Source organism: Microplitis mediator, chromosome 8, assembly GCF_029852145.1.
Source record: "Microplitis mediator isolate UGA2020A chromosome 8, iyMicMedi2.1, whole genome shotgun sequence".
In the NCBI taxonomy this organism is placed as follows: domain Eukaryota; kingdom Metazoa; phylum Arthropoda; class Insecta; order Hymenoptera; family Braconidae; genus Microplitis; species Microplitis mediator.
This window is the reverse complement of record NC_079976.1, coordinates 2,513,367-2,528,076: the sequence shown is the minus strand read 5'-3', so window position 1 is coordinate 2,528,076 and position 14,710 is coordinate 2,513,367. Positions and strand designations below refer to the sequence as shown.

General features: G+C 32.9%; 2 protein-coding genes across 4 annotated transcripts in view; one reads left to right on the top strand and one right to left on the bottom strand.

The window, feature by feature from the left end:
* LOC130672639 (uncharacterized) overlaps window positions 1-14,710 on the top strand; it is a 259,637-nt gene that overhangs the window by 169,362 nt on the left and 75,565 nt on the right. The gene's annotated exons all lie outside the window — the stretch shown is intronic.
* The window catches only part of LOC130672628 (serine-rich adhesin for platelets-like), a 91,871-nt gene that overhangs the window by 3,365 nt on the left and 73,796 nt on the right, over window positions 1-14,710 (bottom strand). For both annotated transcript variants that reach the window (XM_057477273.1, XM_057477274.1), the window contains 3 exons: window positions 3,233-3,909; window positions 2,206-3,138; window positions 1,581-1,731 (listed from right to left, as the gene is read on the bottom strand). In XM_057477273.1, the coding sequence (XP_057333256.1) occupies window positions 1,581-1,731; window positions 2,206-3,138; window positions 3,233-3,909 (1,761 nt within the window). The remainder of the gene's footprint in view (window positions 1-1,580; window positions 1,732-2,205; window positions 3,139-3,232; window positions 3,910-14,710) is intronic.

Here is a 14,710-nt window from a genome sequence, read left to right as displayed (position 1 = left end):
TTAGAGTGTGGGCGCGAAAAATTACAGCTTCAAATGTCAGCCCTCTACAATATTTTTGAGACGTAGCAATTATTGCAGTTTCATGTACACTGTAAAAAGTTTTCGAGTGAACGCGGATTTAATCCGGAGTAGACGACTCTGTAAAATTTACTCCGAAGGGGAGTTTATTTTAATATGAAAAGGTCGAATTGGAGTAAATGCGGATTTAAATAAAATTCAGATCTCTCCGAAATCTCTCCACTGAAAAAATGGGTTCCATGCGTTTTGAGCACCTGGCAAAATATCCCCGACAAAATATCTCTGGACAAAATATCCCCAGTTTTGTGTCGGTTTTTTTGGCTTTTTTCACTATTTTTGCTTTCTTTTCATGGGGATATTTTGTCCGGAGATATTTTGTCGGAGATATTTTGTCAGGTGCTCAAAACGCCTGATATCGAAAAAATGATCTCTCTATTAACTCTTTATGCGGAGTGATTTTTTCCAAAACTCCGGAACTCTGTCGGAGTTGATTCTGATTTAAATAAAATCCGTAATTACTCCGAATTCACTCCCAATTTTTTGCAGTGTAAGACTTTTTTCATTCATAATAGAGTTTAATTCAACTATAAATACATTGGAAACTCGGAAATTTCGTATCTATGGTAATTTACTACTCTACTACAAGAAAAAGTCTCAATTACAGTGGAAATTACAATAGAAGTTTTTTATACGAGGGCCTTTTCACACTAAAAACTCTGATTTTTCCGTGCGGATTTAAGTTGCGCGAAACTGATGGCGTTTTATAGACGGTTACTTAAAGCGGACTGCTGCTATAGAGTATAGAGTATTGGGTATTGAGTTAAGTGTATACTGTACAGTGTAGAGTAACGTTGACAATATCATTTATGGTGATGATTGCGCAATTTTCTAGGTGGTCTGTGCACTTTCTCTCTCCTTGAGCGGCCGGCCCGCGGACCAAGAGAGTTATCGACCACGCGTGATCTTACCGAGCTCTGTACTCTGTACTAGAGAAAGAGAAATGGATAATCTTTGTTTTTAACTCACGACGATGACGATTAATGTCTTGTGTTGAAACCGGGTAATTTTAATATTTTTTTTATGACCAAGATAAATTGTTGGGCTCAATAATTAAGAGGATTTTTATGGATTTCTGGTGGATAAATTATTTTTTTACTGATAGTAGTTGCGATAAATATGCGGTATTAAGTATGAGGAATAGCAAATTTAATTTTTAAAAATGCGCGAATGTTAAAAAATGCGGAGTCGCGATTTTTTTTTATCTATTTGAGGATTTGAAAAATTACCCGGGAATTGTAAGAATTTAAGATTGACTAGATTTTGAGTTATTAAAAAATAATTTGATAAATCATTGGAGTGATCGGAGTAAAAATAAAATAAAAATAAAAAAATAAAATTTGACTTAACGGTAGATCCGGTTGTAGATACCGGAGTCAAACTAGTGGAACTCATACATCAGAGTTTAAGAATAAAATAAAAAATTTTGACCGTGATGAACTCTGTTCCACGTGGAGAGACGTCACGCAACAACACGTGCTACAGTAAATAAATCACAAACTTACTTTCTATCATCCTCAGTTCCGTTCTCCGTGGCAGTGGATATCGCGGTGGATTCCATTGACACCAGACGTCGCGGACGCGGCTGCAGCGTTGTCTCAACCCTGAACAGACCGGACACGTAATCCGTCGGCTTCTTCAACTCCGGCACTGGCACTAAAAATATTAAAATTATTTTATAATTATAATTAGACTTGCATTTGAAGTATTACAAATATTCAAGTAGATTAAGTAGTTGGAGGTCTTGTTAATGCTCGAGGCTCCGAGGAATGCGTTTAAGTGAATGAAACACAAGCGACGTAATCAAATAAACGTTTAGTAGATTAAAGCGTGTTAGTATTTATTAAATTAAAAGGCCGATGCACTGTCGGGCTTTGCTGGTGGGTTTCAATCCTACGCAGCGACCGTTAAACTTGATTGATAATTTTATTCAAATAAACTAAATACTTTTTACACCTTTTCTCTTCTGTATTTACTTCTTTTTGTTTGTTTAAGAGATAAAATATTTTTTAATGCAGACAGATCAAGATTGAGGCTGACTAAAATTTTATCTCGATATGGAAGGAAATGCGTAGGAAGAACAAGTGACTGGGTATTAAATATAAATATATATATGTAATATATACGAACCTAGAATCGGAACAAGTTTATCGTTGGGTCCCAATTGATTGGCCAAGTCCCGACTTAACTTCTCACACTCGATTTCCTCGGGGAGTTTACGTCGCGGCTCGGCAATTATCGGACTCTGGTTGATCTCTTTCGCGGGCTCCTCTTCGTCCAGAGCTTCTGTTTGCGAAGCGACGTCCATGGTGGTGGTGTTCACGCGGAGAATAACTTCAGTTCTCTGCACGAGAGTGAGCCCCTCGATTCCGGGCTGCGGCGACACGCAGGGAGAGGCGACTTTGCCTTCCACTGGAGAGTATCTCGGGGACAGAGAGGAAGAAGAGCTGGAAATCTTCGAGGCACTTGACAGAGACGAGGACCTTGAACCGGAGGAAGGCGACCGGCGAAGACGGCTCATGAACAGATTCTCCGTTTGACTGCCGCCCAATTTAATCCACGAGCTCTCTGTCTGCGCGGGACTGGACACTTTGCTGCGCGGACTCGGGTACGTTTCCTTCACGTTCTCTAACTCCGGAAGTGACTTCCTGTGCTCGCTGCGGCTCTGCAGTGAGTTGCTGTTGGAATAGATTTTAGACGGCGAAGAACGCGAGTGCGTTAACCCTTGATCTAGTGAAGATCTTGAAGAACTGGAGCTCGAGCAGCTGCCGGATCTTCTCGGCACGGCGCCGCGTGATCTCAACTGGACTTGGTCATTCTTGTGTAGTTTTGTAAACCTCGGGGATGTTGTCGGTGGCGATTTGTCGGCAAATGGCGAAGTCGAGGTTGACGTCGACGTTGATGTTGATGTTGAAGACAACGAATTGTCATTATCAATTTCGGTGGTCGTTCCAGTTGTCGAGTGTCTTTTTTCTGGCAAAATATTTCTACGATTCAACAATTCGACATTTCTTGATGTCATTTCAATAGTTGCGCTTCTTTCAAGATAAAAATCTTCCATTCCTGCAAAATAAAATAAATTCAATTTACAAATTTTTCGAATTTACGAATAATTTTTGTCTAATAAAATATAAATTAAATAATAAATAAAAGTTACCATTTTTAGTCTCACTATTAAGTAGTTCAGGTTCTCCAATAGTTTCACAATTTGCCGCGAGCTTACGACGCTCGCGTTCAAGCTGCCGGTTTCTGTCATTCAAAACTTGAACACTCTGAGGCGACACGCGTTCTTTGAGGTCTCTCTTGTCAATTTGCCGGTGCAGCCGATCTTCGTTGTTATTATTATTATTATTACTGTTAGAATTATTAATATTATTATTATTATTGTTATTATTAAGAATGCTGTTGTTGTTACTTTCGGATCTAGGTCGCGTGTCGCTGGCCTGCAGCTTTTTGCTGAGTTCATGCGACAGCTTACCCAGTACCTCGACCGAGTGGGCGTTCGTGCGCTCTTCGATGCGATGATGAAGAGCGTCGACGCTGTGAGACTTTGCCAACTCATTGTGACTTGAGTTGTTTTTGTTATTGTTGTTATTATTATGATTATTGTTATTATTATTATTGTTATTGTTATTGTTGTTGTTGATATGATTATTGTTATTATGAAGCGGGTGGTGCGGAGTAACGCGCAACAAAACTGGATCATCACGATCTCGAGGTGGCGGCCAATCTTCCAGTCGCGCTGTCGGTGACATTGTACGTTTGTAGCTGCCTTCGCTATCGGGAGCACCGCGTTCACGTTTGTATGCCAAGTAGGATGCCTTTGATTGGCTTCTGCAAAAAAAAAAAATTTTTGTTTAATTAAAAATTAAATTAAAATTAAAATTAAAAAAAAATATTTTTTAAATATTTCATTTATTCGAGGAATTATTAATTATAAAATAAAATAATCGATAAAAATAAATAATAAAAAATAATACTGATGTAATTTCGCAACTGATAAAATAAAAGTCAGTGTAAAATATATTTAATTAAATTTATCTATCAAACAATCATTAGCATCGATTGTCAATCGATCTCTTTAATTATCAGCTGATTGAATCGGTGGTTAATTGAATTTAAAGTAACAGATTATAAAAAAAATAATAATAATAGAAGAAAGGAAAGGCTTGATCGTGATAAGGCATTGTACGGTACCGCGTTAATGACTTATGCAATAATAATTGATTCCATTACTATTCGTAAGATCGCGGGATTATATTGATCTCATGCCCACGAATTTACATTTATTATTTTTTTTTTTTTTTTTTTGTGTTATTAAATCGTTCGATTTATATGGAAGTGCACAGTCATCTGGTAGTGAACGAAGCTCTTGAATTTATTCCCAGTTTGTTTAAACTCTTAACTTTTAGCCAACAAACCGAGTCCTTGTATCTCCGAAATGAGAATTACTGTTGTGTTACTACACTACATATATCTCGTTCTTTCAGATAAGATGCCGACTTTGATATTGATGTGACGTCCTTTCACCGCAATCATAAATTTTCTTTCCGACAGTACCATAAGTGTCACTTTACTTTTTTTATTACAAACTTTTGAATGAATATTTTTAGTTTTTGTAAAAAAATCAAAATTACGGGTAAACTAATACAGATATGATAAAAATGTATATGAACAATTTTGTAGCTAATTAAATTCTTTACAAAAAAGGTCTCATTGCATTTTTCGGTACATTCAATTATTTCCACGTAATTGCGACTTGAATTAAAAAAATAAATCTAAACACATTTTCAAATTAATTTAATCCTTATCTATTTTCTTGATAACTTCAAAACTATCAGAGATACGGTAATGAGTTCAAAGACCTTTTTTGTAGGGAATTAAATTTCCTACAATTTTTGCTTAAACTTTTTTTTTTTAAAGTCGATAGTTTCGCTACAAATTTAATTTGAAAGTAAAAACTCCTTTTTTTATTTGAAGAATTTATGAATATTTAAATAAAATCTTTTGTTTGTTAAAAAAAAAAACAATAAAAATAATTACGATGGTGTTATAAAAAAAATGGTGTGATGATTTTAAAATGATAACCTTTTTGAGATCAAGGAAAGTGTTTTGGATGGATTTACGAGCTTGTGTATATTGATAGCTTTGTTCTCAGCAGCAAACAATGCACTTGCTGATGTGACGTTTGATTAATCGTGGCATTGATCGATCGACTCGGCAAATAACATTTTGGCATGAAAATAAATTAAACATCGAACAAAGCTCAGCGTAAGCGGACAAGTTAAGACGCAAGGAGTAGGAGGTACGAGAAGAAAGAGGACTATCGATATATGAAACGATGAGAAGCCAACAGAAAAAGGGGGAACTTAATTCAGATCACGCACTGTCGGTGTAGTGTGAAATTGTGCTGGTTAAAGTGCGCACTGTAAACTCTTTTTGTGTGTACACTTTAGTAGTCTGGGGTACAACGATACCTGGGTAGGATTGACGAGTCTATTCGAGTCACGTACAAATTTCCTTGGATCGGTTGTGTGTCCAAGTAGAGTCGAAAGATGGAACTAACGCCGTCGTTAAGAATTTACTGGGTACGCACGCCACACGTCTTTAATTCCTATTGCGATTGTATTGATGGATAAATATACAGATGTATAGATAGATATTAATGTATTTAATTTAATTCTCTTTGTTCAGTAGCATATATTCATATCAAGCTTATTTACTTTTTATTTATACACTTATACTTATACTCATACTTATTATTATACCTCACCACAAGGATCGATCTAAAGTTTATGTTCTGATGGAATTTTAATCTCTTTATTAAGTCTGTCTGCTATCAAGAGACATCGTGACTACTGTACTATACAGTCCACCTGTATTTGTACACCTTGTACATATACACGACCTTAATACGATGTGCGAACCGTTCCCCAACATTTTTTTTTAATTTTAATCCAAATTACTGAATAAAGAAGGAAAGATTCGGCTCCATCGCGTTTGTAGTAAAGAAGAATCGATCGAAGTAGTAAAAGATTAAATCGTGGAGAAGAAAACTGCAGTATGAGTGGAAAATTTTCTAAAATGTGAACGAAAAAAAAGAACTGTCACGCAGAAGCTCTTCTGAAAAGTCCAAAGAAGAGTCGAAATTTTTTTGAACTTAAACTCTGTTTCAACCTAGTATAGTTTTTAGTCTGAATGTCAGGGTAAAATGGGTTTTAGAAGATAGAAAACTCCATTGAAATTAAACCCTATTTCACTCCAGTAGCGCCTAGATACGTTCGTTTTCAGACGAGTTAGGTTTTAAATTTAAACTTCCTATGGCCATCCTAAACAAAAATTCACAGGTTCGACTAGTATAGGTGGAAACAGAGTCTTAAATTTCAAATTAAACCCTGGTTCATACTTTTTCGAACTTGTTTAAGGCGTACTAGGATGAAACAGAGTTTTAAACTTCTAACTAAACCCTAGTTCACTCCGCCTTACCCGAATTTCAGGCGAGTTAGGTTGAAAAAGATTTTAAAATCGAGGCGGCAAATACCCACATCAAAAGGTTCAGGCGCTACAAGGCTCAGATGGGGTTTTAATATTTCGACTCGGGATAAACGTGAGGATTTCTTGTGATAAGTCGATAAAAATTAAGGCAATCCCTCTTTGACATGTCAATATTACCTCGAAATAATTCCATTAGGAACTAGAGTAAAATGGGCATTCAAAAAAATAGAAAATATAATTTTTTGAATCTCATCTTAGTCGGAAAAAATTATCTAATTAAATTAATTGTAACGTGATGACAAAAAAAATAATTGTGTTCGGTGTTCAAAAGCCACAAGAATTAATTACTCGCTAGACCGACTTGCCCCTTTCTCCTCTATAATAATAGAATTACTGTTAATGTATACTCAGTTAAAATCAGAAGACTCTTTGAATTCAAAAATTCCCATAATTTTCCAACATGCCGAGTAAAATAAACAATGACACGGTAGAATTACAAATTTATGGTTATTCAGATACTCATATACATATATTGAAAGTAATCTATTGTGTTAGAGGTAATTAATATTTGTATCGCGATATGATTGAGCAGAGGGAAAGACAGGAAATAAGTAAGGGAACCTCGACCTAATTTTGAATAAAAGAAACTAAAACTAAAACGATTCCCGCGTCCTTGGTATTACATACAGCCGACATGAAAAAACAATTTGTCAGCATTTTTATCAAAACATATGTTAGAGTCTGGCATTGTGGAGTTAAATGCTAACGAGTCACTAGATAATTATTTCAGTACTCGGCATTACTTTTAAAAGTGAAAATAGCCTTGGATGTAATCGCGGTAATTAAAAATAGTCTGTTGATTTTGATACTCGCGATTTATGTCTTACCTTCAATGAGTTGGGTCATTGATCTACAAGTGGATTTTTATCAGATGGGCATTCGGTTATTGAATTAAATGAATTTAATTTTAGGATCTGGCTCAGGAGGTTCTGCGGCGCGAGTTGGCATGCAGAGGCTTCGGATCACGAACGGAAGGTGCGCCACGCCTACCCTCGCAATTCTTTCCGTTTCAGTTACTGTTGCTTTTATTTATTATTTATTATTATTATTATTATTATTAAAAGTATTGTTCTGCAAGTGAGTTTACTCATAAAGAAAACGAAAACGATTATTTACGTGACAGTTTTTGTCACCGCGGTCCAGCTTCGATGGACTCATAACTCAGAGTTTGTCGTCTTGACAGAAACTACCACGTGATCAAAGTTTTTTGACCTCTTTAAACTGCTACAAACGCCTTTTTAAAATATTTTAAGACTAAAAATCACCAAACAAATCATTGTCAAGATCAATAAGAAACTACAGATAAAAGAGTTGCCATTTTTTTTTAAAATAATTAACATTTAAAATGTAAGACCGTTCATTTGTGATTCAAATTTCCGTCACCGAAATCTAAAAATATTTTATAAAATCCACAATCTTATATTCATTATCACTAAATCAAATAAAAATAACATTCCATTGTTATTCAAATATTTACTTTTTTTAAAACCGCGACCGGAATATTCCATTTCTATATCAACTGAAAACAATTTAATTTAAAAAAAAAAAATTAAATTAAATTAAATATGTCAATTTTATAGGCAATTCAATTAGATAATTTATTGTCTATGTTATTCTGATATTATGATATAACGGCGGAAGAAATTGTCTGACTCAATAATAAAAAAATATGAAAATAGAAAAAAAAATAATAATAATGGGTAATAATAATAACCGTAATAGAGTTGAGATAATAATATATTATTATGAGAAATTGTAATAGTGGTAATCTACTAGCGAACCGGAATGTAGGGATATATATACATATACATATATACATACATATATATACATAAAAAAAGACTTTGCACTGACTTATTATTTCAGCAACAAAATCTTGAAAAGTAAAACGTGATTTGAGTGCCAAAAATGTATGAAAGTACTTTATATGGTTAACTGTTACTTTTAAAAATATGTGTTGTGTCTCTGTTTGTTGCCTTCTCGATCCTTGTTTTATTTGAGTAGTACTATATACTATTGCACGGATAAAAGATGCCGAGGACATAAAGGTAGAGGTCAAAACCTTCGCCTCGTGAAACTAGTCATCGTGGTTGTTTCTTTTTACTACGGTACACACATACATAAATATATATACATATACATATATTTGTACTGACGTAGAAAACACAAAACAGTACGCATAAATAGTATTAACGATTGCGCAATAATCAACGAGTATACGACCCGACAATGCGGTTTGCTGTAATTACATTGCGGCTCTTGTTCACTTTGACTGTCGCATAATTTTCTATTCTTAATACCCGACAAGATTTATTTTATAAATATTATTCTATTCTAAATTCCTTATACATCTATAAATATATATTAGAAATAGTAAAATAATAAACTTGGGAATTCAAAATAAATATGTAATAAAAATATTTTAACGTCTTATTTACTTATTTATCTTTTATTTATGAGACTTAATTACGGGACTCTAATGATAGTTTAGATTTTTTGACGTTTGATTGTTGAATTGAATTATAAAAACTAGAAATTTGAAACTCAAATCGTGAATTGTTTGTTTCATTAGAAAAATAATATCCATATATATATTTATGTCAAATAGTGTGCCGTTAATGTCTTGTTTGTCCATTTGTCCGCGTGCCGTACGTCCGAGACCTCAGATTAATGTATTAAAACTGTGTCAAGAGAGAAACTTTGCTCTTGTTTTATTTTGTTTGAAAAAAAAAGAAAAAAATAGTACCTACGTCCTCGCGAAACGTCATAAAAAAATCTTGACACGTTTTATTTCGGTTTCTTTAAGGAGTCGAGTGTCAATGGAGACTAATTTAATGTCAACGCTAATGACCAAATACTTGGACGGAAAAAACGCGGAAATTAAATATCATTATTTTAAAATAAAAGATGAATTTTTTAGAGATTGAATTGATGGATTTTATAACGACGGTCTTAATTATTATTTCGTCAGATATCAAGAATTTTTTTACAGTTAAGAGAAAAATAATTAGATAATTAGGCGGATTAATTTTTTAAAAGAGTTTTCTTTGTTAACTATGTCGTTCACACCTCACGGAAATGTATTAAGGCCAGAATGAGCTCTAGTAAAATATATGAGTATATATGTTTGGTATTGCGAAGGCGCTAAAGTATATTAACATACTCATTATTTTCTTTGTAAAAGTACTTTGACTTTTTACCGATAAAATTTTTTTCTCTATTACTTTTTTTCCGAGTATGGAAAATTATTTTAATCCAATCTGACCTTTTTTCACAAAAATTTTCTCCAATTTTCTAAGCAAATAAATTTTGTAAAAATAAATTTGAAAATTTTCAATAATAATAAATAAAAAAAAAATTCGTTCCGAAATTCAAGCGAAATTTGATGTACCTGAAGAACGGAGCGTTTTTCGCGCAACAAAATAAAAAATTTATGTAATTTGACAGCTTAAGGGGTAATTGGGGGTGGATGCAATTTTCAGCTGACGTACTGACGTCTATGTAAAACATTTCAGAAATCTAGATCCAGTAGATTTTTTACTTTTCATTTTGTTTTTTATTTCCGTTCCACGAAACCGTTCCGATTTTCTGGTACATAAAATTTGAGCAAAATTTTGAAAATAAAATTTAGAATTATCGGAAAAATCAGATTGACGTAAAATTATTTTCCAATAAATTTTCCAATTGATCAGTCCCGATTTATTCTACATAAATTTATCATTATTATTATTATTACATTTAATTTTTTTTTATCTGGTATGAATGAGTTTACTGCACTCATTTAATTTCTCATTCACTATCAGCATCACTCTCTCCGTTACTCTGTTTATTTGCCTTAGATTAATCCTCAGATTTTACTGGACATTCCACAAAGTATCCATGTATCCGTACGACTCTCAAATACACACAAAACTACTATAGAGAAAATGAGTAAGAGAAAGAACGGCCTTCGTAAATATGCGAGTCGTTTAACAACTCTAATTACTAAGTCGCGTGAAACAAGTCCAACAAAAAAAAAAATTACCTTCGCCAAACTTCAAACTTTTCACACGCACATAATTTTTTTTGCTCACCAACATCGTAATAGATGCCTTTAAATAGCGAAAATAATTCTAAAAAAATAATAAAAAATAATGTCGACATATTGTCAAGTTGACACGATAACGAGCAGTTGCCATGCGGGTTGATAACAAGTGATTAAAGAATGAGACCTTCCCACGCTTACACATTTTTTGACCCGAACACTTGTTTCTAGTTTTATTCTATCGATACCACAAATAAAATATTCACAGCTCATTTAAATAATAAGCATACTTGAATTAATTGCTAGTCATTAGTCACCGGCCATTAGTCATCATCACAGTCATAATCATAATCATCATCAGTTATTAAATTTAATACCAATACTAATTAGAAATAATTAAATAAAAGATAAAAGTATGTTTACGTATTTATAAAAGATGTTATAAAAATATATATATTTAAATATATCTATATATACCTGAGGAGAGAAACAAGTCGAGTATGATGATATGACACGCGAGACAGGAAGAAGACGAAGAAGAAAAATAATGATACTGGAATTATGGCAAGTGAGAGAGAATGTGGATGCATGGAATGTTGTACGGATTGTAAATAGTTAATTGCTTGAGTTGCTACAAGTAATTTAAGCCCACACCTCGTAATAAAAATAATAAACTTAGTGTTTATCAACCGAATTAATCGCTCGTGGGAGGTATTTTGTATCAAAGTAAAAGTTATAATCTATAGCATCTGTTAAATAGCCTATAGCTACTGCTCTCTAACTCGGTTGACATCTTAAGAGTTGGATAAATATACGATTACTGATCTCGTAAATAAATAATATTTTCGAAACAGTAGGAGTTTGTTGATGACTAAGACTTTCTCAAGAAGATCCAGTTGATTATATTTTAAATAGGATTACTGATCAACCGTCAACTGTGTAACTGACGTAAAGATCTCTCGATCGTTGAATCGCGACTAAAAATCGCGGAGCCGACACAAGATCGGCGGGACACTTTCATCTAAAGGCTGCTTAACAATCGCTGCACATTTACATTAGTATTTGTATCAGAATAAAGGTACCCACTATTTTCACTATTTTCGCAATGCAAAACACTTACATTACATTAAATTACCAGCATTCCGAGTAATTTTGTCCGTTTTATTTTTTCGCCGATCCGTTGGAAATAAACGATATATACAAAACATAACACGCTTCATGTTACATTACACAAAATACTCGACAATTTACAAGACCAATTGCCGGCATACCAGCCGTAGATATCTATATTTTTTTTAAATATCGCTTTGCTCAATACTCTATATCGATTCCGCCTACACAATAGATAGCAAAAATAAATTTATTTATTTTTATACAGGGAAAAATTTGCGAAAGAGAATATGCGGACTAAAATAGAAACGCTCCAAAAATCTAGTGTTTCCTCCTTTCTAAAGAGTCGGAGATCATTTATAAGATAGCGAAAATTTTCTAATCGAATTAATATTCAATTTGAAATTCAAATAAAATAATTTACATTTTCAAAATTCAAATTATGTGTAAATTTTTTTAAGTCGAAGACTTTGAATTGAGCTCCGATTTGAAAAGTTGTAACTTTGAATAACTTTTGAAAAAAATTTTATATATCATGAGTTCAAAATTTGATATTCAAAATTAGAACCGGATATTCGAATTGGTGGTCATTAATTTTTATTATAACTGTTGAATATTGTACGTCAGTTAGCAAAAATCTCTTTCGTATACTTTTAGTTTTTAATTTTATATTTTTATGTCTTTGGAGAAAATGCAGGGACATCTGATTTGCATTTTCTCTGTCCTTGAAGCAGGATTAGGTTTTATTAATTCTTTGAAAACGAAAGGAATATTTTTCTCAGGGTAATAAAACTGGGTATATTCTTGAGACAAAATACAAGCTATAACTTGTACATAAACCAAATGTTACTGTAGGATGTAAGGACCTAGGATAAGAAATATATAGAAATAAATATTTAGTCTTAACTATCTCTCAAAGCTAAAATTAATAAAGACATAATTTATTTAAGACGCGTTTTCATTTGTTTCTCTATTCGCACTCAAGTGGATAAACGGTATTATCTTTGTTGCACTTGTACAGTAAATGGAAACTTTGTCCAAGCATTTCTCGTAAACAAATGGAAGTTGTCAAAAAATTGAAGTGCACTTCGCTAGTTCATAGAGTAAAGCATCGGGTCTGTGTCTTTATTTAGCGTTTAGGGTTTTTATCTCGGAGAAAAACTTGGACAAAATTATCTGAAAACGGTTCTTAAATAGAACTAAATACGATCCCTTAACCTTCCTCATTTCCAACAATAACTCTTAGTGATCGTTTTAGTCAATATTCATATTCAACAAAAATTTTTTTACTGCCAATTTAAAATTTTGAATCACGGATATTAATTTTTCATAAAAAATGATATTTTTCCATCGCTACTGAGATTATTATTTTTAGCCCCATTCTTTTCCGTAAAAATAAGATGCGCGTAATCTAATCTCCCACTATCAGAGCAGATTATTACCCATCGCAAGAGTATTAATATAAACTTTGTGTTAAAAACTGAAAACTGCACTTTAATCGCAGAATAATGTATTGTAATATTAATAATAATATCAAGTCCAAGTGGGTTATTCACCTGTCGGAAAAATAACTAGATCCAGCTGTGGCAGATGCACACCAGACTTATATTCTCACTTTTTCTTATTATTATTTTCCTTGCGAATCATTATATTATAATCTATATAATCAAAAAAAAAATTAACCGCGAATTGGGCGTGATCTTAAGACACGATGCAATAAATGTTTAATAAAAATAATTATAAAATAAATGAAAGCATTACCACTGTTGTTTTTTTTATTTAATCTTCGCTCACCGTAAGAATTCAATTTCGTCGCGAATCGCGATACTAAGCATTCTTTCATAATGATAAGTTACTTTGTAAGAATTAACTTGTCTCAATCTTATACTAGAGCTTAATAATTCTCTAGTCTAACAGTATTAATAACTAAAAAATTATCATGACTTATGACATTTGTTAATTATGTTTTAGGGAGTGGAAAAAATATGGAGACATCATAAATACCTAGTAAACTAACATTGTTTTTAATTAATAATTATATTGATAATTAAAAAAAGTAAATATTAATTTTTGAGAACAGCAAATTAAAAGAATTTGCAACTCGCAAGAAGTAATAAGACGTTTAAAGAACTCGGGGTAAACTAGTCTTAGCTATCAGCTTCTTCTATTCGTGGTCTTAATTAATTACAGAGACAAGACATTAATGAGGAAGTGAAACGGCTGTATAGAACGGTACAGTAATTTGTAGACCGACTTATAGGCGCCGTCGATTATTTAATATTCTCACTTGTGTACAAATACAATACAAAGGAATCATTTGATCATCGACGCGCCCATTTCTACGAATATTTTTTTACTATTGTTGCATCATCTTACACATTGCTGGCATCTCTAAAGTCTACGGTGGCTTTAAATTGCACTCGTGTAAGATCGAGTCGAATAAAGAGGGAGAGAAAGTTGGATGTAATTGGGCGGCAGGTTGCAATGATCTAATCGGACGTTAATTGGGACGTGTTTATCGCGTAAATCTAAGGATCATAAGTTGAAACCCTCATTTACTTACATTAATATATAGATATGTATGTATGTATGTAATTTTTATAGTTGAGATCAAGGTAACTGCAATTAGCTTCCCCTTAAGTGAATGCCGATAATAAGAGTAACTACCGTAGTTGATTATTGTTATTAATATAAGACGAGCTGCGGCCCTGAGGTGGATTTTTATTGTGCATGTACGATTGTGTAATAGACAACGAATGATTTGTAGAAGGACGTTGTTTAAAGATAAGATTATATTACATGATTAATAAATTATTTATTTATTTTTATTGTTTTTGCTAATTAATGTAGTAATTTAATAACAATTATAATTCAGTATTACGATCTCGTCTCAGCCTTCGCGATCGCTATTTATTAACATCAAGTAAAAATTTTAATACAAGATAA